General features: G+C 46.3%; 1 protein-coding gene across 3 annotated transcripts in view; it reads right to left on the reverse strand.

Moving 5' to 3' along the window:
- Positions 1-17483, reverse strand: part of LOC115142472 (rab11 family-interacting protein 4A-like) — an 87972-nt gene that overhangs the window by 22754 nt on the left and 47735 nt on the right. The window contains exon 1 of one of the 3 annotated variants that reach the window (XM_029681972.2): positions 12166-12579. The exons of the other annotated variants lie outside the window; for them this stretch is intronic. Coding sequence (XP_029537832.1) covers positions 12166-12246 — 81 coding nt within the window. The 5' untranslated portion in view covers positions 12247-12579. Of the gene's footprint in view, positions 1-12165; positions 12580-17483 lie in introns of those variants that run through there. 3 annotated transcript variants of the gene reach the window in all.

Here is a 17483-nt window from a genome sequence, read left to right on the forward strand (position 1 = left end):
CACAGTGTATGATATAGCTCTGTGTCTCTGCTGTTATCCAATGTAAAAAACAAAACGTAATTTTGCACCATAAGATCTGAAGGTGGTCGGTCACATATGTGAACTCGGGTGTGTTCATGTTAAAGACTCAGCCCTTTCACCCATCCTTGTGTTTATGATGCCAGATAGTCTCCCATCTCTCCTCTCCTCTATCCCATCTCGCCTCTCCTCTCATCTCTACTCTCCTCTCTCCCATCTCTCCTCTATATCTCCTCTCATCTCTTCTCTCCTCTATCCCATCTCTCCTCTCCTCTCTCCCATCTCTCCTCTCATCTCTAATCTCCTCTCTCCCATCTCTTATCTCCCATCTCTCCTCTATCCCATCTCTCCTCTCCTCTCTCCCATCTCTCCTCTCATCTCTACTCTCTCCCATCTCTCCTCTATATCTCCTCTCATCTCTCCTCTCCTCTATCCCATCTCTCCTCTCCTCTCTCCCATCTCTCCTCTCATCTCTAATCTCCTCTCTCCCATCTCTTATCTCCCATCTCTCCTCTCTCCCATCTCTCCTCTCATCTTTCCTCTCCTCTCTCCCATCTCATCTCTCCTCTCCTATCTCCCATCTCTCCTTTCCTATCTCCCATCTCATATCTCCCATCTCTCACGTCTCTCCTTTCCTCTTTCCCATCTCTACTCTCCTCTCTCTGTCATCTCTCCTCACACCCTCAGTCATCAGCCAACCCAGCCTGCCGGACGTCTTTATTAGGCTTATCATGGCCTGCTCACTCAGTGGAGAGAGAAAAGCCCAACAGTAAAATTACTGTTATTGATGCTCTGCTACACACAGTAGAGTAGAGCGGCTCCAGCTCTGGGCGATGCAATGCTGTTTTTGTGTCTAAAGACTAAAGAGAGGATGATTCAGAAGGACGCATCTCAATATTCTAAGCTGTCTTCCTGTCCTCATCGTCTCAATCTACACTACAGACATGGAAGCAATTATATTTCAAGGGATGCATCTCAATAGTCTAACATGTCTTCCTCTTATCATCCCCTGTTCTTTATCTACACTAATATAAAAACACTAGAGGCTCCTACAGACGTGGGATTGTGTGTCACAGGGACAATTGGTACTAAAGTGGGGTCAGTATCAGTTGCTGTCATATTGCAGGTAGAGGAGAATGAGAGTTACTGAGAGATGGTTGCCAGGTGGGTGATAGTGCTGCACAAAAAGAGAGAATGAGAAATGGCTCTGAGTCACAATATAAAGTACTTTGGACAGCAGAGAAGTGGTAGATACAGTCATACCAAATACTATTAAACAGAATATGCTCCTGCAGACACTGGGTTTGTGTGCTGCAGTCTGATAGAGAGAGAGAGAGAGAGAGAGAGAGAGAGAGAGAGAGCAGCACGGATCTCTGAGAGGAGGATCAGTAGAGAAATCTATTATTCACATCCAGCGCAGCAGAGAGGAGAGGACGTGAGAGAGGAGAGGACGTGAGAGAGGAGAGGACGTGATAGAGGGAAAAGACAGGGAGAGAGAAAGGAAGAGGAGGGAAAGAAAGGAACTGCTCCTCCCCTCCAGTCACACACCCACTGAGGAAGAACAGAGTGGAGAGATCACAGAGCTGGACAGAGAGGGATGAGAGAGAGAGGGAGAGAGAGGGAGTCAGAGAGAAGGAGGGGGAGTCAGAGAGAAGGGGGGAGAAACTGAGGCAGCCGCAAAAAAGGTGAGCACTACCATCAGTACTGTGTCATGCCAACTGTAAAGCATGCTGAGACCATTCATGTGTGGGGTTGCTTCTCAGCCAAGGGAATGGGCTTAATCACAATTTTGCCTAAGAACACAGCCATGAATAAAGAATGGTACCAACACATCCTCCGATAGCAACTTCTCCCAACCATCCAGGAACAGTTTGGTGACAAACAATGCCTTTTCCAGCATGATGAAGCACCTTGCCATAAGGCAAACGTGATAACTAAGTGGCTCGGGGAACAAAACATCTATATTTTGGGTCCATGGCCAGGAAACTCCCCAGACCTTAATCCCATTGAGAACTTGTGGTCAATCCTCAAGAGGCGAGTGGACAAACAAAACCCCACAAAGTCTGACAAACTCCAAGCATTGATTATGCAGGAATGGGCTGCCATCAGTCAGGATGTGGCCCAGAAGTTAATTGACAGCATGCCAGGGCGGATTGCAGATGTCTTGGAAAAGAAGGGTCAACACTGCAAATATTGACTATTTCCATCAACTTCATGTAATTGTCAATAAAAGCCTTTGACACTTATGAAATGGTTGTAATTATACTTCAGTATTCCATAGTAACATCTGACAAAAATATCTTAAAGACACTGAAGCAGCAAACTGTGTGAAAATGTATATTTGTGTCATTCTCAAAACTTTTGGCCACGACTGTAATCCGGGGAGAAGGGCCTTAGTCAGGGAGGTGACCAAGAACCCGATGGTTACTCTGACAGAGCTCCAGAGTTTCTCTGTGGAGATGGGAGAACCTTCCAGAAGGACAAACCATCTCTGCAGCACTCCACCAGTCAGGCCTTTATGGTAGAGTGGTCAGACAGAAGCCATTCCCCATTTAAAGGCACATGACAGCTCGCTTGGAGTTTGCCAAAGGGCACCTAAAGGACTCTCAGACCATGACAAACAAGATTCTCTGGTCTGATGAAACCAAGATTGAACTCTTTGGCCTGAATGCGAAGCGTCACATCTGGAGGAAACCTGGCACCATCCCTTCGGTGAAGCATGGTGGTGGCAGCATCATGCTGTGGGGATGTTTTTCAGCGGCACGGACTGGGAGAATAGTCAGGATCGAGGGAAAGATTAACAGAGCAAAGTACAGAGTTCCTTGATAAAAACTTGCTCCAGAGCGCTCAGGACCTCAGACTGGGGCGAAGGTTCACCTTCCATCAGGACAACGACCCTAAGCACACAGCCAAGACAATGTAGGAGTGGCTTCAGGACAAGTCTATGAATGTCCTTGAGTGGCCCAGCCAGAGCCCGGACTTGAACCCGACCAAACATCTCTGGAGAGACCTGAAAATAGCTGTGCAGCGACGCTCGCTCCCCATCAAATCTAACAGGATCTGCAGAGAAGAATGGGAGAAACTCCCCAAATACAGATGTGTGTCACGTTGGTATAAAGGATTGAGAGACAGCCGCAGGAATGCGTAATAGTTTTTTAAATTTCTCTACCCAAATTACAGCGTGCAATGTAAAGGCACGGGGATGAAGACCAATAATACACGTATACAAAACACAGGGTTGAAACCCAAACAAAAGAGCGAGGAGTACCTCGAATAAATACACGGGACGAGACCCGAAACACAAGCGCACAATGATACAACACGGGACGAGACCCGAAACACAAGCGCACAATGATACAACACGGGACGAGACCGTGTTGCACAATACAAGTGGCAAGAAATCCAAAACGACAAGGTACTCACACAATCAACGGACATTGGAACAATAATCGACAGCCCAATGGTGAAACAAAGGGCACATTTATACAAATAAGTGAGGAATTGGAACCAGGTGTGCGTAATGACACAGTTCAGTGCCTAGAGGCTGGTGACATAGACCTCTGAAACTGGTGCACGGAATGAGCAACCGTACCGGAGGGATCCGTGACAATGTGTCAAGCTTGTAGCGTCATACCCAAGAAGACTCGAGGCTGTAATTGTTGCCAAAGGTTCTTCAACAAAGTGCTAAGTAAAGGGTCTGAATACTTATGTAAATGTGATATTTCAGTTTAAATTTTTTAATAAATGTACAAACATTTCTAAAAACCTGTTTTTGCTTTGTCATAATGGGGTATTGTGTGTAGATTGATGGTAAAAAACAACAATTTAATCCATTTTAGAATAAGGCTGTAACTTAACAAAATGTGAAAAAAGTCAAGGGGTCTGAATACTTTCTGAAGGCACTGTGTATACTGTATTCTACTGTATTTTAGTCAATGGCACTCCGACATTGCTCTTCCTTATATCTCTATATCTCTATTCCATTCTTTTAGTTTTAGATTTGTGTGTATTGTTGTGATTTGTTAGATACTACTGCGCTGATGGAGCTGGGAACACAACTACAACTATTCAACCAACCAGGACATGTACATGCTGACCAGTTCCTCATAGCAGGAAAATAATCCTGCAGCAACAGGAAATGTGAATTATTATGCGGGATACATATTTTTAGGGCTTGACACATTTTCTGTTAGGATAAGTCAAGTCTGACATTTTAAAATGGAAACTACTAACTTTAGACGCCTTTTTAAAACTTGAACACACTACAACTTGCATTTCCTGCTGCGACAACAGAGTGATCAATCAAGGTAGTACACCTGCACATGTATGTGTTATACAACAGTAAAATACACCTCTATAACAATTCTGAATCATCTCAATTTAAGTCCCTAGTATTTTGCAGCATCAGTTACGCCAGCTTATCTTGGGCATCCATGTATTCTAAGCTTGACCCACAGTCAAATGATATTCACGCGACTACGTAGTCAAACACGTCCATGATGTTTACAGCATGTTGGCACACAATCTTTAGAAAAAACGTTGATAAATAGTTTGGTCAATTCAGCAAGTTAGTGGAAAAGACATTTCCACCCTAAAGCACCATCTGTTCAGAGTGTGGCGAGATAACATGGATATGTTAAGACACATATGGGATGAATATGGGCGACATTCATTCTGCTCAAACAGATTTGGAAAGTTGTAGTCTCTACTTTCACACATCTTTCTTGCTCACTCTCTCTCTCTCTCTCTCTCTCTCGCAAATGTCATGTAACATTAACAATATTGGGAAAGCCTTGAGCGCTGGACATGTCATTGATCTGCAGCCCAGGACCAGTAGGCAGTCATCTGGATGACCATGCAGTTCACACTACTATTGACTGAGGAAGAAGGAAGAGGATGGGAGATGGTTTAAGAAGCTGCTTCATCATGACTGAACAGTGAGCATGATGCAGGCTAACATCTCACCATAACAACAAGGTATATATGCTGTACTATACTATACCTAAGGCATAAGGACAAGTTTTCCACTGGCAATGTCTCCACTCTCTCTTCTCCTTCTATTTCAAATCAAATCAAATTTTATTTGTCACATACACATGGTTCGCAGATGTTAATGCGAGTGTAGCGAAATGCTTGTGCTTCTAGTTCCGACAATGCAGTAATAACCAACGAGTAATCTAACCTAACAATTCCAAAACTACTACCTTATACACACAAGTGTAAAGGGATAAAGAATATGTACATACAAATATATGAATGAGTGATGGTACAGAACGGCATAGGCAAGATACAGTAGATGGTATCGAGTACAGTATATACATATGAGATGAGTAATGTAGGGTATGTAAACAAAGTGGCATAATTTAAAGTGGCTAGTGATACATGTATTACATAAAGATGCAGTAGATGTTATAGAGTACAGTATATACATATACATATGAGATGAGTAATGTAGGTTATGTAAACATTATATTAAGTAGCATTGTTTAAAGTGGCTAGTGATATCATTTACATCAATTTCCATCAATTCCCATTATTAAAGTGGCTGGAGTTGAGTCAGTGTGTTGGCAGCAGCCACTCAATGTTAGTGGTGGCTGTTTAACAGTCTAATGGCCTTGAGATAGAAGCTGTTTTTCAGTCTCTCGGTCCCTGCTTTGATGCACCTGTACTGACCTCACCTTCTGGATGATAGCGGGGTGAACAGGCAGTGGCTCGGATGGTTGTTGTCCTTGATGATCTTTATGGCCTTCCTGTGACATCGGGTGGTGTAGGTGTCTTGGAGGGCAGGTAGTTTGCCCCTGGTGATACGTTGTGCAGACCTCACTACCCTCTGGAGAGCCTTACGGTTGTGGGCGGAGCAGTTGCCGTACCAGGCGGTGATACAGCCCGACAGGATGCTCTCGATTGTGCGTCTGTAGAAGTTTGTGAGTGCTTTTGGTGACAAGCCGAATTTCTTCAGCCTCCTGAGGTTGAAGAGGCGCTGCTGCGCCTTCTTCACGACACTGTCTGTGTGGGTGGACCAATTCAGTTTGTCCGTGATGTGTACGCCGAGGAACTTAAAACTTGCTACCCTCTCCACTACTGTCCCATCGATGTGGATAGGGGGGTGCTCCCTCTGCTGTTTCCTGAAGTCCACAATCATATCCTCCTGACACCACACTCCGAGGAACCTCACCTCCTCCCTGTAGGCCGTATCGTTGTTGTTGGTAATCAAGCCTACCACTGTAGTGTCGTCAGCAAACTTGATGATTGAGTCGGAGGCGTGCATGGCCACGCAGTCTTGGGTAAACAGGGAGTACAGGAGAGGGCTCAGAACGCACCCTTGTGGGAGATGTTGTTACCTACCCTCACCGCCCGTCAGGAAGTCCAGTACCCAGTTGCACAGGGCGGGGTCGAGACCCAGGGTCTCGAGCTTGATGACGTGTTTGGAGGGTATCATGGTGTTAAATGATGAGCTGTAGTCGATGAACAGCATTCTCACATAGGTATTCCTCATGTCCAGATGGGTTAGGGCAGTGTGCAGTGTGGTTGAGATTGCATCGTTTGTGGACCTATTTGGGCGGTAAGCAAATTGGAGTGGGTCTAGGGTGTCAGGTAGGGTGGAGGTGATATGGTCCTTGACTAGTCTCTCAAAGCACTTCATGATGACGGAAGTGAGTGCTACGGGGCGGTATTCGATCAGCTCAGTTACCTTAGCTTTTTTGGGAACAGGAACAATGGTGGCTCTCTTGAAGCATGTGGAAACAGCAGACTGGGATAAGGCTTGATTGAATATGTCCGTAAACACACCAGCCAGCTGGTCTGCGCATGCCCTGAGGACGTGGCTGGGGATGCCGTCTGGGCCTGCAGCCTTGCGAGGGTTAACACGTTTAAATGTTTTACTCACGTCAGCTGCAGTGAAGGAGAGTCCGACGGTTTTGGTTGCGGGCCGTGTCAGTGGCACTGTATTGTCCTCAAAGCGGGCAAAAAAGTTATTTAGTCTGCCTGGGAGCAAGACATCCTGGTCCGTGACGGGGCTGGTTTTCTTTTTGTAATCCGTGATTGACTGTAGACCCTGCCACATACCTCTTGTGTCTGAGCCGTTGAATTGTGACTCTACTTTGTCTCTATACTGACGCTTAGCTTGTTTGATTGCCTTGCGGAGGGAATAGCTACAATGTTTGTATTCGGTCATGTTTCCGGTCACCTTTCCCTGGTTAAAAGCAGTAGTTTGCGCTTTCAGATTCACGCGAATGCTACCATCAATCCACGGTTTCTGGTTTGGGAATGTTTTAATCGTTGCTATGGGAACGACATTGTCAATGCACTTTCTAATGAACTCGCTCACCGAGTCAGCGTATTCGTCAATGTTGTTGTTGGAAGCAATGCGGAACATATCCCAATCCACGTGATCGAAGCAGTCTTGAAGCGTGGAATCAGATTGGTCGGACCAGCGTTGAACAGACCTGAGCGCGGGAGCTTCTTGTTTTAGTTTCTGTCTGTAGGCAGGGAGCAACAAAATGGAGTCGTGGTCAGCTTTTCCGAAAGGAGGGCGGGGGAGGGCCTTATATGCGTCGCGGAAGTTAGAATAGCAATGATCCAAGGTTTTACCAGCCCTGGTTGCGCAATCGATACGCTGATACAATTTAGGGAGTCTGGTTTTCAGATTAGCCTTGTTAAAATACCCAGCTACAATGAATGCAGCCTCAGGATATGTGGTTTCCAGTTTGTTCAGGGCCATCGATGTGTCTGCTTGGGGGGGAATATATACGGCTGTGATTATAATCGAAGATAATTCCTTTGGTAGATAATGCGGTCGACATTTGATTTTGAGGAATTCTAAATCAGGTGAACAGAAGGACTTGAGTTCCTGTATGTTGTTGTGATCACACCACGTCTCGTTAATCATAAAGCATACGCCCCCGCCCCTCTTCTTACCAGAAAGATGTTTGTTTCTGTCGGGGCGATGCGTAAAGAAACCAGCTGGCTGCACCGATTCCGTTAGCGTCTCTCGAGTGAGCCATGTTTCCGTGAAGCAAAGAACGTTACAGTCTCTGATGTCCCTCTGGAATGCTACCCTTGCTCAGATTTCATCAACCTTGTTGTCAAGAGACTGGACATTGGCGAGTAGTATGTTAGGGAGTGGTGCGTGATGTGCCCGTCTCCGGAGTCTGACCAGAAGACCGCTTCGTTTCCCTCTTTTACGACGTCGTTGTTTTAGGTCGCAGGCTGGGATCCATTCCGTTGTCCTGTTTGTAAGGCAGAACACAGGATCCGCTTCGGGAAAGTCATATTCCTGGTCGTACTGGTGGTGAGTTGACGTTGCTCATATTCAGTAGTTCTTCCCGACTATATGTAATGAAACCTAAGATGACCTGGGGTACCAATGTAAGAAATAACACGTAAAAAAACTAAATACTGCATAGTTTCCTAGGAACGCGAAGCGAGGCGGCCATCTCTGTCGGCGCCGGAAGTATTTAGCCTAAAGAGAAAGAGACAGAAGGCCTGTGTCCATCTATTCTTTCCCATGCGTCGTAATACCTTTCAACTTCCGCATGGGAAATCTGAAAGGATAATTTAGCTATTCCATGTATTCTAGCCTGGATCCTATCCTTTTCCCACCATCTGCATCCCTCTCTCCCGCTGTCCAGAGATGGGAAATATTCAGATAGTCTGGATAATTATTCCCTGAATTAAAGTCTGGATGATCTTTTATGGATATTGGGTATGTTGGAGAGATGAGAGACGGAGAGAGAGCAAGAGAAAGAGAGCGAGAGAAAGAGAGCGAGAGAAAGAGAGCGAGAGAGAGCAGCAGGTATGAGCAGCCACCCACTGGGACAGACATTGACTGGCGAAATTCAAAAAAGAGGAGGCTTTGATTTTGTGGGTGTCAGCAGAAACAGGAGTGGGGGAGAGAGAGAGACCGAGAGGGAGGGAAAGAAAGATAGACTGGGAGAGTGAGCGACAGTGAGAGAAAGAAGGAAAGAGAGAGAGAGAGAGCCATACTGTGGCTTTGCTGGTGTTTCTCTGACTGTGCTTGAGAAGATAAGATCCAAATCCAATCTCATACTGTTGACGCACTGCAGAGTGCTTTTCAGTCTCTTTATCTCGGTCTTACACTCTAACTCAGCAGCCGGCATTCGATTCAAGTGCTCTCTCCAACACAATGGAGTCTACCTGTGCAGTCACTGAACAATATTGCTTTTTAAGTCTATTTTACTGTCCTTTACCAGTAGGCCTATGTGTTAACCGTTTAGTCAGTATGTTTCCTTCTCTGAGTACAGCTGAGGTTATTTCCAGTGTTTCCTATGTGTGTGTTTTGGATCTTTATGATTCAACCTCTTGCAGCAATGGAGAGACTCTCAGCCCACACATTCACAGATGGAGTAAAAAAAACCTGAGAGTCAAAAGAGAACAGGAACTGATGACTCATAATCCAGCCGCATTCTGTGAAGTAAGCACTAGAAGTCTCTAAAAGCACTTCAGGTTTCGGCTACTGAGAAACACACGCAGACACAAACAGAAATGCTCGAGGCACGTGCTGACACATAGACTATAAACTATAAACCCCAGACACATACACACTTAGAAATGGACACAACCTCATACACACAACCTCATAACTGATGGCGGCTCCTGTATGCTTGTTCTAGGACACCTGTACAGTAGTAGGTCCTCAAGTCTCTCTGTGGACTCAGCTCCTCCAAACCACCATTCATTGTGTGCCATTGATCTATCACGTTTTCAGGGTGTGTGTTTCAAACAAACACACACGTTCTCTTCGACAATAGGAAGGACCCATTTCACACCCACACCCACCCCAGAGTGTTTCCCGTCCTGTGTTTCCAGAGTGTCCCTGTATCAACCCAATTGGCTGTATTGGGTTTCCCAGTAAAAAAAACTTCAACACAGTCTTCTGTATACCTCTATGGGAGCCACTCCCTTTCCATTCTGTCCTTGTCCTTTGTCAGCTATCTGTTCCCTGAAGAGCAAAGTGGGAACAAACGCGTGTTTGTGTCCCTGTCTGTGCCACGCTGGCTGGATGGCCCTGTGGTGACATTTCCCTCAGCTGGTTTTTCTTTCCTCAAAGCAGGACTAAGATTGGGCTAGAGGGGTTATGTTGAGTAGTGTGTGTGTGTGTGTGTGTGTGTGTGTGTGTGTGTGTGTGTGTGTTGTGCGTGCGTGCGTGTGTGTGCGTGCGTGTGCGTGCGCGTGCGTGTGCATGTGCGTGTGTGTGTCAGATAGATAAAAGGTATCCTTGGTGAGGGGGAATGGGTGTTAAGAGGCCCGCTGAGGAATCAGTCCGGTCATCCTGACTATCTGAAAGTGTATTTCAGGAACACATACTCAGACAGATAAAGAGAGGGTGAGAGAGCCAATGGAGTCAGTGTAATATTCCCTAGTATCAGTATCAGTGCCCTAGGAGTCAGAATGCAGTGTCATCAACATGCTGACCATCCATTTGTTCTCATGGTGTTAAACCTGTTGTCATTGAGCAACAAGTGCTGAGCAACTGGGCCCTGGTCATGTTCAAACGAACCAGTTAGAGCCCGCTGTTTAATATCAAAACAAAACCTACACCAACTACCAGAATAAAGCCCTGATATAGACGCCATAATGGAGACAGGCCATATTAGAGTTCAGAAAAGCCGTGCTAAAAATGCTCTTGGAATGGAGAGTGGAAAGCGATAGAGAGGTGCCACCCTACTGCCACCATGGGGCAATCTGTTCACAATGTTGACATCAGTAAACCGCTCGCCCACACGCGGTCTATGGTTGGACTAACTGCCAAATTCTCTAAAAATGACGTTGCAGGAGGCTTATGGTAGAGAACATTCAATTCTCTGGCAACAGCTATGGTGGACATTCCTGCAGTCAGCATGCCAATTGCACGCTCCCTCAAAACTTGAGACATCTTGAGGTATTGTGTTGTGTGACAAACCTGGCCTTTTAGTGGCCTTTTATTGTCCCCAGCACAAGGTGCACGTGTGTAATAATCATGCTGTTTAATCAGCTTCTTGATATGATACACCTGTCAGGTGGATTAATTATCTTGGCAAAGGAGAAATGCTCTCTAACAGGGAGGTAAACAAATTTGTTCACAACATTTGGGAGAAATAAGCTTTTTGTGCATATGGAACATTTCTGGGATCATTTATTTCAGCTCACGAAACATGGGACCAACACTTTACATGTTGCGTTTATTTTTTTGTTCAGTGTAGTTATTCCTGCCCAGGTCAAAATACAGTATTAGACAGGCAGATCTGGTTTAGACCAAAACAATATAGTTTAGGCCTATCAGCTTAGATAGTTTGAGAATAAGAGGACGCATCTCATTACTTAATGTCTTGTTACAGAACATGAGCCATCTTGTTCAAACAGATACGGCTAGCCATGTCACATGTCACTGTGGGAGAAACTAGTTACTGTATGATAAATAGACATCTTTCCTCTTTTCTGTGGAACTGGGACCACAATTACAACATGTCGGTAATTATATTGACAAAGTCACATGTACTGATCAAGGAAACTCAAACATCGTGAAACCCTATCACCCAGTCCAACAGTTTGAATGTAGACTTCCTTTTTTGACACATTGTTGTGTGGGATAAACTTCTCCTTTCTCACTGAACCATAGGCTAAGTTACACAGCCGGAACGGACAACATTGAGCTTCAGCCAAGCTCATACTATACTGTACACTAAAAACCCACAATGTTTAAGTCTCTATCTCTCTCTGTATAGCCGGTGGCTGGGTGCTGTCTCGGTTCACCCCTCCTCTGATTGTAATGGGATTAATTGAAATCCGGGGCTGGCTGGTCAGAGAATGAGGGGGAGCGAGAGAGAGGGAGAGATGAGGCGAAGAGTGAATGGTGATTAATTGTATTTCAGAGGGAGATAGACTGTAGGCTACAGCGTGGCAGCGGAAGAAAGAGCATAAGACAGAGAAAGGGTCAAACACAGACACACACACACAAAACACACACACTCTCCGTCACTCACACACCCCACTGGAACAATGGACTTTGAGCTCTGGTGCTGAACTCTCCACCGCACCAACCCCCCCAGATCCCCCAACCCCTAACCTCCGCCCCAGATCCTTCTCTCTATCCTTCTACCCCTCTATCCCCTTACCCCCATCCTGTAGCAAAGAGGTGCTGTCTCTTACCCCATCCATTATTTGGGGGGAGCCATGGTGGTCCCCCTGGCCCAACACTCCACCGGCCAAGCCCTCATCCATAGAAGTCATCCAACGCGCCCCTCAAACCAGGGGCGAAGTCCTCTGCCTTTCGTCTTACACACACAGGTGAAGCCAGGTCAGTACATAAAGTGCCAGGGGTTTAGATAGTCCAAATGGCAGTCCTTTGAATCAGTGTTGTCCAGAAAAAGAGGGAGAGGAGAGGAGAGAGTGCTCTTTCAGAGCCTCTAAAACTGCGCTGGCTGGCTTAGCTCCTCTGTGAGAGCACGACTCACACACACTGCAACTACCTCACTCTCTCACACACATGCAGAGATGCAGCAACTCTCTTACACACACTCATTTGGTTGTTCGCTCTCTGGCTGGCTCACATTCACACAGAGGGAGCTTCAGTTCTGGCAACAGTTGTTGAGATTAGGCCACTCCCCCCTCCTCCCCTCTCCCTGAGCTGTTGCCGGGCAACTGGCTTCAGCTGGGCCGGCCCCTAGAGAGAGAGTCACATTGCTGCAAACTCTCTCTTGGCCTCCGCCCCCTCAAGCTGCTTTTGCATATCAAGCCCTGCCTCTCTTCCATAGAACAGAGTGGCTTTACTAGAGGGCTGAAGTAACATTCTATCTCCACTCAAACAGTCTTATCCAATGACACGGCACATTTATCTACAGGTTCAAAACCTGGAAAGTGGAGTGATGGAGTTCTTCTGTGGGGGTTTGAGGATTTGAGAAAGTGGGGAGGAGGAGAGAGAGATAAGGGAAGGGGAGAGTGTCAGGTTCCCAATCAGGTGTAAAAAAGTTGTTTGCATATTTGAGCTTCTGTGTGAGTATATGAGAGAGAGAGAGAGAGAGAGAGAGAGAGAGAGAGATATAGACACAACCCATATTTATGCTTATTTATTTTCCCTGGTGTACTTTAACCATTTGTACATTGTTACAACACTGTATATATTTGTAATGACATTTGTAATGTCTTTATTCTTTTGAAACTTCTGTATGTGTAATGTTTACTGTTCATTTTTATTGTTTATTTCACTTTTGTATATTATCTACCTCACTTGCTTTGGCAATGTTAACACGTTTCCCATGCCAATAAAGCCCCTTGAATTGAATTGAATTGACAGAGATGAGGGGAAGAGTGAATGGTGAGAAATTGTATTTTAGACCGAGGGAGATAGCTGGTAGGCTACAGTGTCACTGGAAGAAAGAACAAAATAAACTCATGTCTGAAAAAAAGACAGAGTGACAGAAAGAGTGTGTGAGAGAAAGGGTCAAACGCAGACACACACAAAACACGCACCCTCTCCGTCACTCACACACTTCCCACTGGAACAATGGACTTTGAGATCTGGTGATGAACTCTCCTCCCCACCAACCTCCTCAGTTCCCCCAACCCTTAAGAGAGGGGAAGGCTGAGGCTTCTCTCCTTCCTTCCCTTCCTGACAGTCTGGGGCTCCCGAGTGGCGCAGCGTTCTAAGACACGGCATCTCAGTGCGTGAGGTGTGACTACAGACACCCTGGTTCGATTACAGGCTGTATAATTGGGAGTCCCATAGTGCGGCGCACAATTGGCCCAGCGTCGTCTGGGTTTTGGGCGGTTTAGGCTGTCATTATAAACAATAATTTGTTCTTAACTGACTTGCCTAGTTAAATAAACAAAAATAAATACAAAAATTAATTAATATTCTAAAAAGCCTGGCTGAGGCAGTGTTTGAGTCAACAACAGTGGATCCCAAAAGGCCAGCACCACATCACAACACAGCTACAGCCTTAACACCTCCTTCTCTCATTATCTCCTCCCCAATCTCCCCTCTACCTCTCCTCCCCAGCCCCCCCTCCTCCTTGTCCTCCTTCACCCCCTCTCCCAGGGCCCAGCAGCTTAATGTTAAACCCACACAGTCTGAGCCTGCTGAGCCCAACTGTCTCACAACATAATAAGTTGACTTTGGCAGGGGCAGTAGAAGGATAGAGTCAGCCTGTGTTCCAGGCTCTGGTCAAAAGTGCACTACATAGGGAATAGGGTGCCATTTAGGACGCAGCCTCAGACTACAAGACAACAGCTCAAACTGCTAGACAGGATGAGGGGTGGATGGTGAGGGGAATACTGTTGAGTCTGTGCAGTGCATCACCTGCATGGTGAAATTCATTATTAAAACAAATGATTTATTCTAGATTAGATAGATATTTTTAATTAGTCACAGGTAGTTGCAGTGTACAGTGAAATTCTTAAGCTCCGAGCTCCAACAGTGCAGGTGTGAATGAAACAATAAATAATAATAATAATATATAACTGTTTACAACTGTGACAATGATTAATATAAATATCCACTGAGGTGTGGGCAGTTGGGGGGGGGGGCAGGGACATGTAACTGACTATTCCGCAGCCTAATGGTCTGGGGGTAGAAGCTAGTGGCCAGTCTGTTAGTTTTAGCCATGATGCTCCTGTACTGCCTACGGTGGCTGGGGTCAATGATGATCTTCTTGGCCTTTCTGCGACACCTGGTGTTGTAGATGTCCTGGATGGCAGGCTGTGTGCACCCAGTGGTGCGTTCGACTGAGTGTACCACCCTCTGCAGTGCCTTGCGGTCAGCATATGGAATTTGATTAATCAGCGTTATCATTTAGAGGTGCGGTACACTTCGTAGGAGTCTTTTACCTACACAGCAGCCTCTCTGTTGCACCTGTGCAAACTACGCCATGTAAATCTCCCTGTTCTTCCTAGCTCCAAACGATAGCATCTCACTGTGGTAGCACTAGCACCTGTCTGTGGTAATGCTGTTGTCACTATGGTGTCTTGTGCACCTACCTGCCTGTTGTGCTGTTGTGTTAATGGAAGGGAAAGTGGGGTATGGTATCCAGTCAGTTGCACAACTGAATGCATTCATCCAAAATGTGTCTTCCCCTTCCCCTTCTTCCCCTTTAACTCAACGTCCACTGGCGCTCGGGGAGCAGTTGCTGTCTCTGTTATGTCTCAGTGATGTCCTACTTTCTTCAAGAGGAGCTGTCTCCCATACAGGACAGTTGTAAACAAGGCACTCTCCTGTCAACCAACCTGTTCACTCATAATACACTTTATCCCTCTGTACCGTGCCAATCTAGTTTCTTTGTGACAAACTTGCTCCAAACAATGGTGACCGTGCCTGGCATGCCAAGCCAAACCCTGCAGCATTTCAGGGTGGAACACTTCTCTTCGTCTCCCTCACCACTTCCTCTCCCTCACCTTTCTCTCTCTTCATTTCTCAGCTTACTCCCATCTCTCACTCTCCCTCTGCTTCTCAGCCTCTACCTTTCTTCCTGTTCTTCCTGTTGCCCCCTTTGTCTTTATGACTCAGACTGTCTCCGGAGGGAACTGACATATGTATCAGATTCTCACCTCACAGACACTAGATCACCAAGTGCTTGACATGCATATATGGAGAGGGAGATTTAAATAAAGAGGGTGGGAAGGAGGGATGAAAGGAAGGGGTGAGAGAAGAAGGGATAGAGAGGGTGATCCAGGCCAGGGGACCCAAATGAAAGCTAATTATGTGGCAAGGCATGCTCCCCTCCTGGCTCTCTCTCTCTCTCTCTCTCTCTCTCCCTCCCTCTCTCTCGCTCTTGCTCACTTACACTCAAAGACTTTGGCTACACGTCAACCAACGGTCCCACAGCTATTTGTTAATACCCAATCTGTTAGAGGGCTGGCCTTCTCCTTTCACATTCTATTCAGGTCTACCTGGGTGAGACTGGCGTATTGTATTTCAGTTGGAGACATGTAATAATACTTTGAGGGTAATGCTTTCAGATCCAGCAATAATGTGATTTCTTGATGTTATTCACAGAGAGCAGAGTAGAGTGATTAAACAATTCTCCAGGGGTATGGAACGGTGTATTGGAGGAATAGTGAGGTGAAATATGAATCAAGAGGGGAGAATGAAGCGAGAGGAGATTTGTTGCAAAATTATTGTACTGCATTATGCTGTGACTCCAATCACACACGCACATCACACACATCGCACACACATACAGTACACACACGCTACCGCTTTTCAACCACACAAACTCACTTCTTCTCTCTGACACACACACATTCCTCCCACATAAAAATAAATAAGCGAAACAAATAGTGTATGTTGCAGGGTTCAGTTCAATAAGCTCCGTGGGGACTTGAGAGGCAGCCAGCATTCACTATGCAGCAACAAGACAGAGGAGGGAGGGAGAGAGAGAGAGGGAGACAGAGGAAAAGAGCGAGATTGTGTGTGTGTGTGTGTGTGTGTGTGTGTGTGTGTGTGTGTGTGTGTGTGTGTGTGTGTGTGTGTGTGTGTGTGTGTGTGAGAGAGAGGGGGTGAGAGAGGGGGGTGAGAGAGGAATAGGGAGTGGCACCATAGAATGAGAGAGAATGAGAGAAGGAGTAGGGTGGAAGTGGAAGAAAAGACAGGGATACAGTGAGGGGTAAAGACAGGGATACAGTGAGGGGGAAAGACAGGGATACAGTGAGGGGTAAAGACAGGGATACAGTGAGGGGTAAAGACAGGGATACAGTGAGGGGTAAAGACAGGGATACAGTGAGGGGTAAAGACAGGGATACAGCGTGGAGTACCAGGGATACAGTGAGGAGTACCAGGGATACAGTGAGGAGTACCAGGGATACAGTGTGGAGTACCAGGGATACAGTGAGGGGTAAAGACAGGGATACAGTGAGGAGTACCAGGGATACAGTGAGGAGTACCAGGGATACAGTGAGGGGTACAGACAGGGATACAGTGAGGGGTAAAGACAGGGATACAGTGAGGAGTACCAGGGATACAGTGAGGGGTAAAGACAGGGATACAGTGAGGAGTACCAGGGATACAGTGAGGAGTAAAGACAGGGATACAGTGAGGGGTAAAGACAGGGATACAGTGAGGGGTAAAGACAGGGATACAGTGAGGAGTACCAGGGATACAGTGAGGAGTAAAGACAGGGATACAGTGAGGGGTAAAGACAGGGATACAGTGAGGGGTAAAGACAGGGATACAGTGAGGAGTACCAGGGATACAGTGAGGAGTACCAGGGATACAGTGAGGGGTAAAGACAGGGATACAGTGAGGAGTACCAGGGATACAGTGAGGGGTAAAGACAGGGATACAGTGTGGAGTACCAGGGATACAGTGAGGGGTAAAGACAGGGATACAGTGAGGAGTACCAGAGATACAGTGAGGAGTACCAGGGATACAGTGAGGGGTAAAGACAGGGATACAGTGAGGAGTACCAGGGATACAGTGAGGGGTACCAGGGATACAGTGGGGGGTAAAGACAGGGATACAGTGAGGAGTACCA

The sequence above is a fragment of the Oncorhynchus nerka genome, linkage group LG15 (assembly GCF_034236695.1).
Source record: "Oncorhynchus nerka isolate Pitt River linkage group LG15, Oner_Uvic_2.0, whole genome shotgun sequence".
Lineage (NCBI taxonomy): Eukaryota > Metazoa > Chordata > Actinopteri > Salmoniformes > Salmonidae > Oncorhynchus > Oncorhynchus nerka.